Below are 18252 nucleotides of genomic sequence, written 5' to 3' on the forward strand. Positions count from 1 at the left end.
TTTGTTTTTTTTTTTCTGATGACATGTCTATGTTTATAGTCAGGACAATAATATTTCTGTGATAAGTTTATAAAGGTGTTATATACATACACGTCTGATGGTTTTGATCAAGATATTTATTTTGTATGTACATTCAGACTTAGGTTATTTACCTTTGTTTGATAGAAATGCATTCTTAAACTCCATTGATTCATCACCACCTGTGATTAATCAATTTGATGTTCTTAATTAAGCGAATACCACTACTACCTACATTAAGGGGGGTTGTCATATTACATATTTGGGTTTTTATTCATTTTTTTGTATTCTATGAGGAAGGCTTTGGCCAAAGCGTGTTGGCTTTTATGGATTTTATACCCCCTATTATGTTCCAATAAAGATTCTTTATGAAGAAGTGACCGAGCTGCCACCTATATTTCTACATATATTGAAGTGAACATTACAGCTTGAACACCGACTTCCCACGCTCAATCCTTTCAAATAGCAGTAGAGCTTAGGCACATCTTTCTTGATTGGATATTTCTAAAGGTGCTATTGACATGAAATTTTCACATGTCGGTAATAACCCATGTAATCCATACAAAGAAAGAAAAAGAAATAAAAGCTCAGAAATTAAGTTATGTGTAATAAAATGGAATGACACAGGGAAAAAGTGTTGAACACGCTAACTGAAATGTATTTAATACTTCATACAAAATCCTTTGTTGGCAAGGACAGGTTCAAGATGACTCCTGTATGGAGAAACTAGTCGCATACATTGCTCAGGTGTGATTTTTGTCCATTTTTCCCCACACAGTCTTCACATTTTGAAGGTTCTGTGAGCCTCTTCTATGGAGAGAACTAAAGATCAGAGCTCATAGATTTTTTTATTGGATTCAAGTCAGGTGATTGGCTGAGCCATTCTAGCAGCTTTATTTTCTCTTTCATTGAAACCAGTTGAGTTTCCTTGGCTTGGTGTTTGGGATCATTGTCTTGCTGAAATGTCCACCCTCGTTTCATCTTCATCATCCTGGTAGATGGCAGATTTTTTTTTTTTTTTATAAAAAATGTCTTGTTAAATTTTTCCATCCATCCTTTAATGAAATTTGCCAGTAGCATATGCTGAAAAACAGCCCCACACCATGATGTTCCCACCATCAGCCTTCACTGTTGGTATGGTGTTTTTGGGGTGATGTGCAGTGCCATTTGACCTCTAAACACAGTTTGTATTATGGCATCCAAAGAGTTCAATTTTTGTTTCATCTGACTAGAGTCTAGACTATACTTTCCAAGTATTTCACAGGCTTGTCTAAATGTTGTGCAGAAAAATTTTTTTTTTTTTTTTTAGGAAGTCTGTTTATTAGGATTTTCAAACAGACAAAAAACAAACAAATATATACCCACGCAGGGGCAGCATGGAACAATTGACATCTACATGGCACGTGTGGCATATATACACTAGAGCATAAAACACAAATCACGTGTGGCCCAGAGTTCTGTGCCCAATAGACCGTAAAATACAGAATAAATCAGAGGATGGGATGTTACAGTCGGTGGATGTCTACATACTCAGAAACAAAAACCGCTTAAGGTCTAGTAAAAGGTACAGAGAAAGCAGTTGCAGATACCGCAAGCCATTTAGACCAAACCTTGTCATATTTCGCAGGACAGCCCCTTTGTATATAGGTATCCTTTTAGAGGGGGTAAACTAGCATTCATCAGCTGCTTCCAGAAGATGGTAGAAGGGGGATAGACTTCTTCCAGTGTAAAGTAATAGCTTTTCTGCCATAGAAAAGATAATTAGCAAGGGTTCCTTCAGCTCTAGTTGGGAGTATGTTTTCAACCAAGCCTAGCAGGCAAATTGTTATGTTGGGTCTCAGAGGAACATGCATCAATTTATGTGCAGCAAACTTTAAACAATCTTCCACATACTTTTTCAGGCAATGTCTTGCCTGGTGCAGTGCATTACTTATGGTTTTCTTTGAAACAATTGTACTAATTCCAGGTCTTTCTGAGGCACTCTACAAGTGGTCTTTGGCTCTTGGACAATTCTTCTGATGATTCTTTTCACTCCTCTGTCAGAAATCTTACAAGGAACATCTGATCTTGACCAGTTTATGGTGAAATTATGTTCTTTCCACTTTCAGATTATGGCCCCAACAGTGTTCACTGGAACATTCAGAAGTTTAGAAATCTTTCTGTAGCCAATGCGATCAGTATGTTTGTGAAGGTCTTGAGAGAGCTCTGCTTTTACCCGTCATGAGAGGTTTCTTGTGTGATACTTTGGTAATGAGACACCTTTTTATAGGCCATCAGTTGAGATTGAACAAAGTTCCTTCAAAAAACTGTATGCAAGTGTACCTAGAAGAACTGATGCTGTTTTGAAGGCAAATGGTGGTCACACCAAATATTGATTTGATTTGGATTTTTCTGTTAATTTGCTTTCCATTTTGTTAATTGATAAAACTAAACTAATAATGTTGCAAACGCGTGCATCAGAGATGTTCAACCATTTTGGCTTCAACCTCCATCTTGGCGGAGGAATTAACCCTCCTGATATATGTTATTCCCTCATTCTCGTTCCCCCCTGCCTTCCTGAGAGACACAGTGACAGATGTGTGTGTGTTAAAAGTGTCACAGGCCAGATCCCAGCAGGGACCCAGGAGTGGTGCAGCACTGCCTGAGAACATGTGTAATTTCACACCTCGTGAAAAGATAACAGAGCCTTCCCAGGAGTTGAAAGGGACTCTGGGCTAATAAACTTAACTCAGCATAGGTGACAGAATTAGATGAACACTTCTCAAATCAATTTTTCCCCTATGTCTCATATCTTGGAATATGAGAGACCTACATAAAAACCGGACCCCTCGTCAGATGGCCAATGAGCAGACGAACAGTTTGATGGGTCACTCATTTATCTCCGGCCATCGGGGAAGCTGGAACATAGAACTCGCAAACCGTGCCACATATAATTTCATAATTCATATCTAAATAATCCTCAGGCTTATCTGCATAATAAAATAACCACGGGTAGACTGTCGCTTGTGCAGCTGGATCGTTATGGAACGGAATATGAATTAGGAAAGATGTTGGCCCCAGTTTAGGGTCCCGCCTGACGACCCCTCCCTCCACAAGGGATTGGTTTGTTACTTCAGAACCACCCCCTGCAGGGAAACTTTAAAACCGGCTGTCAGGCCTAAGAGGAGAGAATTGAAGACATCTCCCATTTTTCCATCGTATCAGCGGGAGATCAAAGCACCATTCTGCTCTAAAAAACTTGGATCTGCTTACATCAAAGGCTTACTGGCAAGTAACTTAACCCTTTAACTTCTCTCTGATATCTCTTTGCTGTGCTATGCTGTTTCCTGTGTATCTATATATCTATATCTTAGTTATATCTTCTCTGTAAATATTTTTATTGCACCTGTTTGACCCTTTTAGTAATAAATCTCTCTTTCTGAAAGTGTTGAACTGTTTCTATAGTTCTTAATTGCAATTTACGAATCCCTGCCTTTAAAGAGACGCTACTGTTTGTTTAACTCTCTGTATAACCGGCCTGTGTCAATGACCGGGTTATGCAGACGATTATTTCAATTATTATAGTGTTATAACTGATAACGCGAGTTTCCCCTTTCTCTGATCAAAAAGGAGGTGGTGGCAGTGTGAAGGGGTTAATTGCGTAATTAACCTGACCCAGTAACAAGCGCATTCAGGCTACCGGTACATAAGATTGTTGTCCATTAGCTGGAAAATCGTTGTGTAGGGTGCAGCTGGGCGTGGCATTGTTATGCACGTCACATCACGGTTTGGATTGGCCAGTCCTTCGGTCACGAGTTTGGTGAGAAGGTCTGGGGTCTGACGCCGCGATCGTGACAATTAACACTTCTATTTCTAAAAGCATTCTTAATTTACATCAATTTTTCTCACATACCTAAACTTATTGCACAGCAGTGTATAAAGAAACATGCACACTACAATGTACAATACCAAACCTTAGTACTGATCTAGACTTAATTTCTAATTATCCTGTTGTTCCATTCCCAGAGTCATCGCTGCCTGTAATGTACACAACTTGCAATCCTTCCACATTTACCCACTTTGAAATAATGCCACAGGACTTAAAAGTAGGTTGTTAAGGGTAAAGCCACCATAAACAACTTCATCCACACAGCATAAAAGCAAAAAAAAAAAAAAGAAGTTTGCAGCTATGAACATCAAACGGTTATAGCAATGGAAGCTCCACAGAATTTACAGGTTATTAAACCCAGCTTAATAAGATGAAATGGCAATGTACTGTCTTGCATACTCCATTACTTTAGATAATATAAAGACTTCAGTCACAAAGGCTTGTGAAAGTGCCCAAAATCCAATCATCAAGACTGAGGCACACAATTAGAAGGCAGCAACAGGCAAACATCCAGGTACGAGGCTGAAACACGTACAAACAATTCCACCAACCAAAGACGCAAAAAAAAAAAAAAAAAAGTTATAAACCTTTATCATAATTTTCTTCATTTCTGTTAAAAAAGGATTAACAACAAATCCAGCAATCCTGCTTAGCTATTCCTGGTTAAGCTTCTAGTTTACACCACCAAATTGGTTTTGCCCATCCTGAGCGCTCTCATTCTGGTATGCAGCCAAAGTAGCCACCTCTGCTGCCCTCCAACTCCCAGAGTAGACAATATTTTCAGGAGGAGGTCAACAATTGTAGCCTTTATCTGAATGTTTCCGTTATTCAGTCTAAAGCAGTGGTGGTCAACCTGGCAAATACTAAGGACCTGAAGTGCGCCCCCCCCCCCCCCCCCTTACACTTAAGGCCCCACATGACCGGGGCACCACTGTAGAATTTGTATTTCATTACAACAGCACGCTTTCATGTGCACATAACATGTTTGTTGAGATGTGTTAAAACGCATTGCAGCACTGGCTTTTTTTGCACAAAAATTGTAACATGTCCTACTTCTGTTTTCTTGTAGCACACTCTCAATGCAGCAAGTTGGTTTGAACCAAAGTCATGGGACAAACTGCCTTGTTCTTGCAATGAGAAATGCTGTCAAACATAGCTGGTGCGAACGTGTCCTGATGGGGCTTTAAAGAAGAATTCCAAGTATTCCCCATCCCCTGCTACCTTGTCACAGGGTTTGACTGCTAGCAGTAAGAGCCAATGGCTCCCACTGCTATGAATCCTGTGAAGAGGGAGATAGTGAAGAGATCCGCTGCTCATGGAGATAGCGATGATTCATTATCCAGCTCAGGTAAGTATAAGGGAGTTTGCTGTCCAATTAACCACTCGTCTCATGGGATGGGCTTTACCCACTCATGTGATACTCTATTTTTTGCTTAAGTATAAGGGAGGGCTGGGGGTGATCCTGTGGTGCAGAAGATTTTGTGCCTTAATGTAGAGATTGATTTAAGGTTAAAAACCTTAAAAGGAGAAGTACAGCCAAAACTCTATTGGCTGTACTTCTCCTGTGGATCACAGGAGCGCAGTTTGTTCTGCACTCCTGTGACCCATTTTCAGCTGACAGCGGGCTTCAGTGTCACTCAGCCGGTCCAGGCTGGGAAAGGTCCCGACTTTAAAAAAGTCGGGATCCACCCCAGAGTCTTGAGCGGCACCTAGCTCAGTCTCAGCGAGCCGCTGATAGCCTGAGCCAGCCGCTCCCTCCCCCTTTACATCGGGATGGAAGGGACATTGGTAGGTTATGTTTTAAAAATAACAGCTGGTTGAGAACTGCGATATATATGTGTACTATACTCACCATGAATGAGGGATCCATTGAGCCACTGGATGTAGTAGTTGTGTGGCAGAGAGAGCAGCACCTCATTGCTGATGATCGAGAAAGGCAGCAGGAGCACAGCTCCAATAGACACAGCAAGGGTGAAGGTACACATCCAGAGCCTGGAGAGACACAAAAGAAAGCCTGTCAGACCTCATATCATGCTGGAGGGAAATCATCTCTTTATGTCACACCAATCTTATATGTCAACATGAAAAACATTTCTATAGCAGGAAGCAAAAAATGCATTAATTAAAGTGGTTCTAAAGCCTGAATGTTTATTACCTTCATGTATTCCAGTATGCAGCCCCCCCCAATAGTTAACTAAGCCCAATCTCAATCCATCGATGTGCAGGAGAGCCTCAGCTCTCCTGGGTCTTTCCCTCCTCATTGGCTGAGACACAACAGCAGGAGTCATTGGCCCCCACTACTCTCAATCACAGCCAGTGAGGAAGGGGTGGGACTGTGCCACACTGTGTCTCAGACACATTGAGGAGGCTCAGGAGTGAGCATGCAGAAGTAACCCCAGAGCGAGCAGCTTGCTCTGGGGGCACTCAGTAAGGAAGAGGGGCTATAAATGTCGGCGGGGGACCCTAGAAGAGGATTGGGGCTGTTTTGTGCGCAATCATTGCAAAGAGCTGGTCAGTATGTTTATAATTGTAAATTAAAAATCAAGCCTTTAACATCAATTTAATTATGTTTTTATATATTTTTGCATACCAGGTTTTCTACAGCTGAGAACAGTACACTGCTTTTATTAGTTAGCTGCCAATATCAGCAAATTCTGACACTCAATTAAAGAGGTTTTGTGCTCATTGTGACAAGAACTTGTTGATTTATACATGTTCTAGAAGGGTTTTACTGCCATATGTATCCACATTCAGGAAACTTCAGCTCATTTCCTGTTCTGGTAACTGATGCCACCCGGACAAGTGGGAAAATCTCCACAGCCAGGACTAAGCATAAAAAAGGGGAAACTATATATTTTATCTAAGATAGATAGAGAAAAAGAAAAAGGATGGCAAGAGAGAGAAGGGAGGGGAGGGGAGGGAGAAGGGAGGGGGAGAGAGGAGGGGAGGGGGGGAGAGGAGGGGGAGGGGGGAGAGGAGAAGAGAGAGGAGAGAGGAGGGGGAGGGGGTTAAAGGAGAAGAGAGAGGAGGGGGAGGGGAGGGGGGGAGAGGAGAAGAGAGAGGAGGGGGAGGGGGGAGAGGAGAAGAGAGGAGGGGGAGGGGGGAGAGGAGAAGAGAGGAGGGGGAGGGGGGAGAGGAGAAGAGAGGAGGAGGAGGGGGGAGAGGAGAAGAGAGGAGGAGGAGGGGGGAGAGAGGAGAAGAGAGAGAGGAGGGGGAGGGGAGGGGGGAGAGGGGGAGGGGGAGGGGAGGGGGGGGAGAGGAGAAGAGAGAGGAGGGGGAGGGGAGGGGGGGAGAGGAGAAGAGAGAGGAGGGGGAGGGGAGGGGGGGAGAGGAGAAGAGAGAGGAGGGGGAGGGGGGGGGGAGAGGAGAAGAGAGAGGAGGGGGAGGGGAGGGGGGAGAGGAGAAGAGAGAGGAGGGGGAGGGGAGGGGGGGAGAGGAGAAGAGAGAGGAGGGGGAGGGGAGGGGGGGAGAGGAGAAGAGAGAGGAGGGGGAGGGGAGGGGGGGAGAGGAGAAGAGAGAGGAGGGGGAGGGGAGGGGGGGAGAGGAGAAGAGAGAGGAGGGGGAGGGGAGGGGGGGAGAGGAGAAGAGAGAGGAGGGGGAGGGGAGGGGGGGAGAGGAGAAGAGAGAGGAGGGGGAGGGGAGGGGGGGAGAGGAGAAGAGAGAGGAGGGGGAGGGGAGGGGGGAGGGGAGGGGGGAGGGGAGGGGGGAGAGGAGAAGAGAGAGGAGGGGAGAGAGGGGGGGAGAGGAAGGGGGGGGAGAGAGAAGAAGGGGGGGGAGAGAGAGGAAGGGGGGGAGAGAGAGGAAGGGGGGGGAGAGAGGAAGGGGGGGGAGAGAGGAAGGGGGGGGGAGAGAGGAAGGGGGGGGGGAGAGAGGAAGGGGGGGGAGAGGGAAGGGGGGGGGAGAGAGGAAGGGGGGGGAGAGAGAGGAAGGGGGGGAGAGAGAGGAAGGGGGGGAGAGAGAGGAAGGGGGGGAGAGAGAGGAAGGGGGGGGGGGAGAGAGAGGAAGGGGGGGGAGAGAGAGGAAGGGGGGGGAGAGAGAGGAAGGGGGGGAGAGAGAGGAAGGGGGGGAGAGAGAGGAAGGGGGGGAGAGGAAGGGGGGGGGAGAGGAAGGGGGGGGGAGAGGAAGGGGGGGGGAGAGAGGAAGGGGGGAGGGAGGGGGAGGAAGGGGGGGAGGAAGGGGGGGAGGGAGAGGGGGAGGAAGGGGGGGAGGGAGGGGGGGAGGGAGGGGGGGAGGGAGGGGGAGGAAGGGGGGGAGGGAGGGGGGGAGGGAGGGGGGAGGGAGGGGGAGGAAGGGAGGGGGGGAGGGAGGGGGAGGAAGGGGGGGAGGAGAGAGAGGAAGGGGGAGAGAGAGAGGAAGGGGGAGGAGAGGAAGGGGGGGGAGAGGAAGGGGGGGGGAGAGGAAGGGGGGGGGGGAGAGGGGGGAGAGGAAGGGGGGAGAGAGAGAGGAAGGGGGGAGAGCGAGAGGAAGGGGGGAGAGAGAGAAGAGGAAGGGGGGGGGAGAGAGAAGAGGAAGGGGGGAGAGAGAGAAGAGGAAGGGGGAGAGAGGAGGAAGGGGGGGAGAGAGAGAGGAGGGGGGGGAGAGAGAGGAGGGGGGGGAGAGAGAGGAGGGGGGGGAGAGAGAGGAGGGGGGAGAGAGAGGAGGGGGGGAGAGAGAGGAGGGGGGGAGAGAGAGGAGGAGGGGGGAGAGAGAGGAGGAGGGGGGAGAGAGAGGAGGAGGGGGAGAGAGGAGGAGGGGGGAGAGAGGAGGAGGGGGGAGAGAGAGAGAGGAGAGGGGGGAGAGACAGAAAGGTAATTTAAAGGAGAGTGCACAGCTCACCTTTCAGGTTTAGCAACTGAAATCTTGGAAGGAGCCATAGTGCAGAGGGTAAGAAAGGGGGGGAAAGCAATCATTTGTTTAGAAATATTTTTTTCAAGCCCTCACCACAGTTAGAATATTACTAAGCATTCCTTTAAAAATGCTCGCTGTGTCTTTGCATGACCAGAAAAAGCTCTTAAATTCAATATGAATTTGGCCAGGCTCTCATAATGAATATGGCTAATTATTTGCCAACATCTCCTTGAAAATTATTCTAAGAGAAATAGGGCTCTAACACATTAGTAAATGTAAAATGTATAATAAAATAGGTGGCATCAAGAGTGGCCGCTCAAATTAATAATGCGACAGCCTCGTTACATCCCCAGCAGAAACAGGATTAGCTGGGAATGTGATTCAGAAGTAATCCTAGCAGCATCCTGCTGTCATAGGCATAGACATTTCATTTCTAGGTCATTGGGATACTTTTACAGTGAATATTAAAGATTCATACAGAATAACAAACGTACATACAGTAATACCTCGGTTTACGAATGAAAATCCATTGAAAATAATACCTCGGTTTACAAATTTTTTTCGTAATATGAAGTGTATGTCAGTGCTGATTTGTAAACACAATTGGCGGCTTTTTTTTCTTCTTCACTATGGATCACAGAATTAGCTGTCACTTTCCCCAGTGTTAAGGAAAACTTTCTTTTACAAAACCAAAAGGAAACATTGTTTTCTCTCTAATAAACTAAAAGAAAAAACACTTTCTTTTAGCTGGGCAGAAAGTGACAGCTGAATTTCTGAGCTATAGTGGAGGGAACAAACCAAAAACAAAAAAGGAATCACATTTAAAAACCGGCGCCATAATAAATTAAAAAAAAAAAAACAGCGCGGGGCCTGGTATGGTTCAGGTTTCCTGACCTGCATGTTCGGATAAGCATCTGGTATGGATTTTGGGGGGGGGACCTCCCACAACATTTTTTTTTTTTTTTAAGTCTTGGTGTGAGAGTTCCCCTTAAAATCCATACCAGACCTGAACGGATAAGCGTCTGGTACGGGGGACCCCATTCTGTTTATTTTTTAATTGCCGGCAATTCTTTTACATTCAGCAGTCAGTGGGGAACCCTGCTGACAGCTGAAACATTAACACATGGTTGTCACTACTAAAATACTGCATGACTTGATAAAAACTCATGCAGTATTTTAGTAGTGTTTTTTCCTTATCTCCGAAACGGATTAATTGGTTTTCAATGCATTCCCTATGGGAAACGGCATTTTGGTTTGCAAATTTTTCGCTATATGAAAAGTCCTGCAGAACTTATTAAATTTGTAAACCGAGGTATTACTGTATATGCACTATGTTCAGCGACTTTGAAACAAAAGTAGTCAAGACTCGCATTCTTGTCTATTAAGTCCTGTACGCACAGTTCAGAGTGGCAACACATCACAAATAGTACTAAAACAACAATATAGCTAACAATAACAAAGGCCTCACTCTAGGATCATTTCCAGTGCCTGCATTACATGGACACTTCCTATTGGATGTCCAGTGGTGGGGTCCACTAAAGATCCAGAAGAGAAGGATATCATCACAGGGGACCAATGATCTCTAGGGGGCATTACAGCACTGGGTCAGCGGTCCACCCACCCAGAACCAACAGTGATGAGGGACCAGGAAGGGGGAATTATGCGAGTATTTGGCTTCACAAAGTAAGGAAAAATAAAATGTACACTTGGATGGGTTAGAAGGGGGGATAAAATCGTTCTAGCTCAGAATGGGGCTTTAACAAAGAAATACAACAAAAAGGAGTAGCAGCCTGAACACATGGAAACCTGAACTACAAAGCTTTTTTAAAAAAACTTTTGAAGATCATGGTAAACATGAGAAATGGAAAAGGTGGACCAATCCAATGGGGACAGACAGCAATAAACACCTGACAGGTGCTCTAACCCCTCTCCACTATATCCAAAACTTAAGACATTTTGCATTTAGTTATATGTTTATTTTATCACACCAATATTGATTTTAGTCTGCAGCAAACATATGTTATGCATCTGTCAGAAAGCACACATTCCTCTTCAGCTTCAGTAACAGAATTCCGTTTTATAGACAAGATTCCTTTGACTCATTTTTCTTTCCTGCTTTTTTAAAGGGACACTCAAGATAAAAAAAATAACATGTTCAATACCCATATTGGTTGCTATCTGTGTCGCATGAAACAGTGGAGTTTGTTAGCATACCCATAAAAATTTAGAAAAATTCCCAGCTGGAATTTCATTTAGGAGGGTGGCTACGTGTAGTGTACATGGTCCAATGCATGTGGAAACAGTCACCCTCTGTTGCGGTTTCTTGGCATGGACTATATTTTTTGTGTACTGACGCACCCAGAGCTGGTATGTACAAAAAAAGCAAAAAAAAGACACCCATTGGAAAAAACAAAATCCTACTTCACACAACTTGGGATGCTACTTCTCTCTGGCAGATGCTTGTGGCACACATGCGTATTGTAGTGTCAGGCACAAGGAAAGCTGGGAGTTGTAGTTTGGGGGAGCTGTGCTCCGGTTGCGCCCAAAGACCAGAAGTGAGGGGAAAGGAGCCTGGGTTGGGTGCACCCAGAGATTAGTTTTATATTAAAAAAATAGGTATGTGTATTTTATTGGCACATTCTAAAAACTGCACGTGGTGTATTACTGTAGGCTGAATTAAGACTTTTTAGAGTTTGGTTACACTTTAATTCGTTCACAACATCTCCCAGAAGTCTGGGAAGAGCCAAATCATGGGCAGTCTGTTTAATGAAATATGGCATCCCAGCAATGGCCTTAGGTTTACTGCACTGGGAGTTGCATCTTTGCAAAGATCTCTGCATATATAAGAGATGCCAAGGGTACAATACTCCTTATTACAACTAGAACAAAGGGAGTGTGTTAAGTTAACAGGGCGGTATTACTAAACCATGTCTAATCTTGGCATCAGATGGATATAAGGAATATACTATTCAGTATCAGGGAGTATAAGACGACACAGGGCTACTCAATGAAATTGGAGAAGCAATTTGGTCTTAAACTGCATAGGGGGCTTTTTCACGGTCAGGGTGGTAAGGATCTTCAACTCACTTCCACAATTAGTAGTATTAGCCGGAAGTATAGAAAGTTAAAAAAACAAAAACCAAACCTCTTAGATGGGCATCTTAGTGAGCACAATATACAGGGATAGGATTTTTCACATGAACACGAACACACACACACACACACACACACACACACACACACACACACTGAACTGGATGTACTGGAGTCTTTATTCAACCTTACTATATAACTATGTGATGATGAACACAACTCAGGAGGACAAAAAAAGCTAGAACACATTCTGCAGCAGAGTGCAAACAGCAAAGTATCTGAAATATAGAAGATGCAATACAGAGTACAATGAAGAGCAGAATGGAGTATATCAACATACCACAAGGGGTAGAGGGACAAGTGGCATTTTTTATTACAATTTAATATTAATCGTAATATAATAAAGGCACACAGTTTTACTGAATGATTTCACCAAAAAGATAAACATCTCCAATCAAGTTTTCAAAATACTTGGAATGCTAGCTGACCAGCAGGAGACTGTTACTAAGCAAAAAAAAAAAAAAGTTTTCTGCAACTAAAAGTCAAAAATCTGACAATTTAAAATTAAGCTATAATTTAGAAAAGGACTTCATTATACACAATAAAGCATAACCAGCGACTTGTTATATGTACCGTATACACGATAAAGCATAACCAGCGACTTGTTATATGTACCGTATACACGATAAAGCATAACCAGCGACTTGTTATATGTACCGTATACACGATAAAGCATAACCAGCGACTTGTTATACGTACCGCATACACGATAAAGCATAACCAGCGACTTGTTATATGTACCGTATACACGATAAAGCATAACCAGCGACTTGTTATATGTACTGTATACACGATAAAGCATAACCAGCGACTTGTTATATGTACCGTATACACGATAAAGCATAACCAGCGACTTGTTATATGTACCGTATACACGATAAAGCATAACCAGTGACTTGTTATATGTACCGTATACACGATAAAGCATAACCAGCGACTTGTTATAGGTACCGTATACACGATAAAGCATAACCAGCGACTTGTTATATGTACCGTATACACGATAAAGCATAACCAGCGACTTGTTATATGTACCGTATACACGATAAAGCATAACCAGTGACTTGTTATATGTACCGTATACACCACAAAGTATAACCAGCAACTTGTTATAGGTACTGTATACACGATAAAGCATAACCAGCGACTTGTTATATGTACCGTATACACGATAAAGCATAACCAGTGACTTGTTATATGTACCGTATACACGATAAAGCATAACCAGCGACTTGTTATACGTACCGTATACACGATAAAGCATAACCAGTGACTTGTTATATGTACTGTATACACGATAAAGCATAACCAGCGACTTGTTATATGTACTGTATACACCACAAAGTATAACCAGCAACTTGTTATATGCTGTATATGTGTGTACTACACAAACCTCAGTGCCTTAAATAGATCCTAACCTGTAGTTGCCAATTTTGACCATTAGGTGTCACCAAACATTATGCAGACTACTATCCTCAGCGGGAAATCATTTTAATACATTTTGCTCAGAGGTTTATGAAAATATTCAGCAGTCTACTAAGGTTGTACTGAATTGCCGATAAACATCTTTTGCACCAGCTCAAACGCTAGCAATGAGCCAATCAAACTCCATTAATTGGTTACATGTGACAATGCTGTCAGTCTACGTTTTGGATGACCATTGAGTGCAAGTAAATGGTGACTACAGGTGGTGGAATGGAAATGATGCTTATGTCAATGGGAAATGAAAAAGAGGTGCACGATCACCTACAGGGAGTGTGATTCGCAGGGCCCCAGGACACTTAAAATGATGCTATTTCAGGATCGCCTGGATTGTAAACATGACAAGTCAAGCAAGTAAAAGCAGTTTGGAGTGTGTGAGTAATAGAATGTTGGTGGAGAGCTCACGCCAACCTTCCTTCAAACATTCTGAACTTGAATTCCAAATAGTTGGAATACCATACAATATATACTGTATACATGAACTCCTCCTGTTTGGATAGTCTTGCAATCCAGGCACCCCAGACACCAGAGCTAGGTGCAATGCTGGTTATAAACTAGGCAATGTTACAGCAATTACAACCAATTTTCAACTATGCAACTGAAAAATAGGTTTCAGCTGCAAACCCACCATATGAATTGAGGGAATCTTGAATCATTTTTTTCATAAAACAAAGCTGGTTAAGATTTCCAGAAAAATAGCTACTCGGGCAGGGTCAACAAGCTTGTACTAATAACTTTACTGAAATTAAAGCTGAGCTCAGAGAAAAAAAAAAAAATGAATGGGTTGTTAAACCCACAACAGTAAAATCAGTCTGTATATGCAGTAAGGCATGCTTGTTATACTGTGGAACCAAAGAGATTATTCCTCTGCATTGTGTAAAAAGGCTGTTTGATCCTGACTTCTCTGATCCTATCCTTCCAGTGTCCCCCTCTGATCCTATCCTTCTTCCAGTGTCCCCCTCTTATCTACTGATAAGACCTATCGTGTGAAGTCACTCTGTACATGCTCAGTTTGGGGTCTATTGCTAACAGGTTTTTTTTTTCCTTGGGAGAGTGCATGTGATCAGCACAGGGCCAATCGGCTCTGTCCAGACAGGGGTCAGAGGTTCTGCATCTTCCTAGAGCAAAGTGAAAACTCCTCCTACAAGCTTTAACATTTGCTCTGCTGGACACTGATAGAAATCGCAAGACTGCTCTAACTGCTGATGAGAAAAGGTATTTAGCAGTTTATATCTACTAAAACAATTGCACTTCCATGTTCTGTGGGAGACCAGATATAGTGAATGCAGGGTCCTGGGTTTAAAAACACTAATATCTTCTGTAATAACCAAAAAAGGATATAAATCATCACACTGTGTGCACCAAATGGCTTTACAAACCCAAATACTACCCTGTAGAAGTAGCAGTGACACAATTACTATTATGTACATAGTCTATGTAGAGAGCAGAGCTGTGGGGGGGGGGGGGGGGGGTGGACTCTCAGCAGGGACTTTTACTACAGGCTGCCTGCAGAAAACTACAGGACGGGGTGGCGATAAGACCAGTCACCTTGCACAGTGACCGGTCTTTAATACAGAAAGCTCCGGCATAGAGGGAAAATTTCACCCTGTATTACTGCACAGATTTGGAAGACATACACGGAGCACACCTACTCTTGAGCTTAGACGATATTAGATTATCAAGGAGTTCAGCATTAAAAGATAACTTCACCTTTCACAAAGAAAATAAATAAAATAAAAAAATGCACATCCTTTTTGCACGTAAAAAAAACTGCATTTATCAGGAGGTAGTTACTGAATGGCAGAAAGAATCAATTAAGAACCACAGCAATTACTAGCACCCTTGCAGTTCAATGAAAACTACAAGCAGTCAGCTGCAATGGCTGATGGTACCTGTAGTCCATTCACAGGAAACTGTGAATGAACGCAACACTTGTGTGGGCAGAGCTCCGCATGGCTGCGCTGTATATAAATTCTGACAGCGGGTGTGGAGACTAGATTCCCCACCCACTGTCACAGGGAGGGGTGATGGGCTGGATTTGAAGAGTAAACAAGAGCTGGAACAGGTTACATGATCCACCCTAAATATGGGTGGAACATGGAATATGTTCCAAAGACAAACGTAGCCTTTAAAGAATACAGCTCAGTCTAGTACTCACCTTGAGAGTTCTTGTATTTCAACCTACACAGGTCCCCTTCAAGACACACTCAGTTACCTATACAGATTGTATTTAGATATACTGTAGTTCAATGCATGCATAACTGACTTAAAGGCTAATCCCAACTATAAAAGAAAAAAACAAAAAAAACTAAAGTTTTTTGAAGTTTTTATAAGCTACGCATGCCACTGGTTGTAATTATTAGGAATTGACCAGTATAAAATCAGTGTGGACATTGGCATTACTGCATATATAAGGCTGCATGCAGCTGGTGCTAGGAAGCACTAGGTAGTCTGCATCCATCTGCCCACATTAGAACACAAACAGCTGCTGTGCTGTGATATTACACAGTATGCCTGTGAAGGAATTCAAAGTTACACCCACTGCGCAGAAAGACCATATACAAAGATCTGTGTTCCAAGAAGTACAATACGAGCCACTGCCAGCTTACAGACATGCTGCATGACAGGTGGAACAAAATGACAGGACAAAGAAGCTTACTATCAGGGCTCCTAGTAACCCTCACATGGACAAGGTATTAGCTATTTTTTGATGCAGTCTTCTACAGCAGGAGTCGGCAACCCCTATACACACATGCCAGGGGTGGCACCAACCTCCTGTTCTGTTGGTGTGTGCATTCATCTCCCTGATTTATTTATTTATAAATAATAAATAAATGAACTGATGAAAGCATGCCAGCAGTTGAAGGTACTTGAGGCCATAAATAAAGCCCACCGCAGCTGGGTTGCGAGCTCCACCTTCCACGGCCACCAAATACAGGCCCCATGTACACGGGACACTTGTGAATGATGGAAACGGACTGCTGGAAAATGTAGGTACAAAAAAGTCTGTTTAGCTGCATTTGCATAACGCGTTTATGTGCGTTTGGAAACTTTTTTTAAAGATAAGCACAGGAGAACCAATCCACAGAATGCACTGAAAAGTGGTAAATTATTAACTATTTCAGACAAATACAGAGAGTAGAAGCAGAGGCAGCAGTATGTGTTGAAATTAGCTTAGGTGTGAGTTGCTCATTAACATTTCTTTTGTTTCCAAGGGTGGGAAAGGTGTCTGGTGGAGTGAGTCATTAAGGTCACCTGGCAGGGGGTCTTCATGAGGACTTTGAGGTGTGAATGGTCATTAACATATATTTTGTTTCCAAGGGTGGGAGAGGTCTGAGGTGTGAATTGGTCATTACAATGTGTGACAAGCTTGGTAGGAACATCCTGTTTTCAGTATTTTGTCCATCTGAGTACCTAGAAAAAGCTTTGCATGCATTTTTCATGATGAAAAAAGGCTCCTGACAGCATCGGGAACTGGAAGAGTTAAAAAAAAATTTCAGACGCAGCGCTTATAAACACAGTTTGCCGCATTTAGCATTTGAATCGCTGATAAAAGCGACTGCTGAACGCAAGTTTTCTGCATTTAAAAAAATGACTAAACGAAGATGTGTACATGGACACATAGGAAAACATTAGGGTGAGTTCAGGGGCTGCTGGAAAAAACGCTGAACAGCTCCTAAATGTGAGTTTATCAGCTGCAGTGTACATGAGCCCTAAAGATATTTCATCCATATTTCAGGGAATGTTAGCCCCTTCACCCCTAGAGATCTGCCCCCTCCACTCAGCAGCTGTGTAATCTCTGTGTGCAAAAGCCATTGCTACCAGTACTTAGGGTACAAAAGTCCTCAAAGGGGCCGATAAGGAAGGAATGAAAGTTTTCATTTAAAAAAAAAAAAAAAAATTATCCCTTGTGTTGAGGTTTATGTATATCTGTAAGACTCTTATTAGTGCCACTGTCATTAAGGAGCATTTTTTTTTTTTATTAATACAAGGACAGTGATATACATGTGTGGTGTAGGCTCAGACTATTAAACCATGCCCGATAGTCAGTGTAACTTAACCATGCCCAATTTTTGCCATGGCGCATAGAGAACACCTGCAGGTCCCAACCTCCTATGTTTCACAAAGATTTATCAGTACAGTGGTCTGAAAATACTGCCTACCCCTGTTCTAGCGTGCATCCTAAACTTATTATTTGAAAATCAAGATTTGTGTAATAATGAGCCTTCATAAAATATGTCATCAAGATTGTAGTATCACTCCAAAGCAGAGTGAAAGGCCTGCTAAATATGGCAGCAACAGACTATTTAAAAGGTTCTCCTAACATGGTCTGGTTTCCTATCAAGAGAACATGTTGCCCTCATTGGGTAAAGTGAGATTCTCTTTACCGTTCAGTTAAAATAATCTGAATGGACATTCTGCTATAGCACAGCCATTTACTGACTAGTGCTGACCGATTTTTTACTTCTTGCCTCGATATGTTATTCCCAGATCAAAATGATAGGAATTCAAACCGTATGTGATAAAGGTCAGTAACTTCACACAGCACCGATTGTGCCCATGCAAATTGCAAGCAGATAGCCGATACCTCCTGCTTATAAAAAAATCTTCATCTTAAATTTTGTTTCTGTAAAAATAAATAAAATAATCCTACAACAGATGCCTTGTCAATAAGGAAAAGTTCTCCCTCAAAATAGCTTTGACAGAGGCAGTATTTAAAGCCCATCTCCAAACAACACATTTTTGTGTGCGTTTTGGATAGAAGGGGGAAGGATCGGAAATGCAGGTCTTTTAACCTCCCACAGCCTTTTATAGCTTCCATGTCCACCCCAACCCCACAAAGTGGACCACAGTGCCCCTGGGCCCCAAAGCGTCTGCAACTATCCACAGTACAGTGCAGCCCA

The 18252-nt window shown here is 43.3% G+C and overlaps 1 protein-coding gene across 1 annotated transcript in view; it reads right to left on the bottom strand.

Moving 5' to 3' along the window:
• LMBR1L (limb development membrane protein 1 like) overlaps window positions 1-18252 on the bottom strand; it is a 124798-nt gene that overhangs the window by 46178 nt on the left and 60368 nt on the right. The window contains exon 4 of the mRNA XM_089679536.1: window positions 5739-5878. Within this exon, the coding sequence (XP_089535662.1) occupies window positions 5739-5878 (140 nt within the window). The remainder of the gene's footprint in view (window positions 1-5738; window positions 5879-18252) is intronic.

This window comes from Staurois parvus, unplaced genomic scaffold, assembly GCF_062004578.1.
Source record: "Staurois parvus isolate SC_StPar_1 unplaced genomic scaffold, SC_StPar_1.0 ptg000017l, whole genome shotgun sequence".
NCBI lineage: Eukaryota > Metazoa > Chordata > Amphibia > Anura > Ranidae > Staurois > Staurois parvus.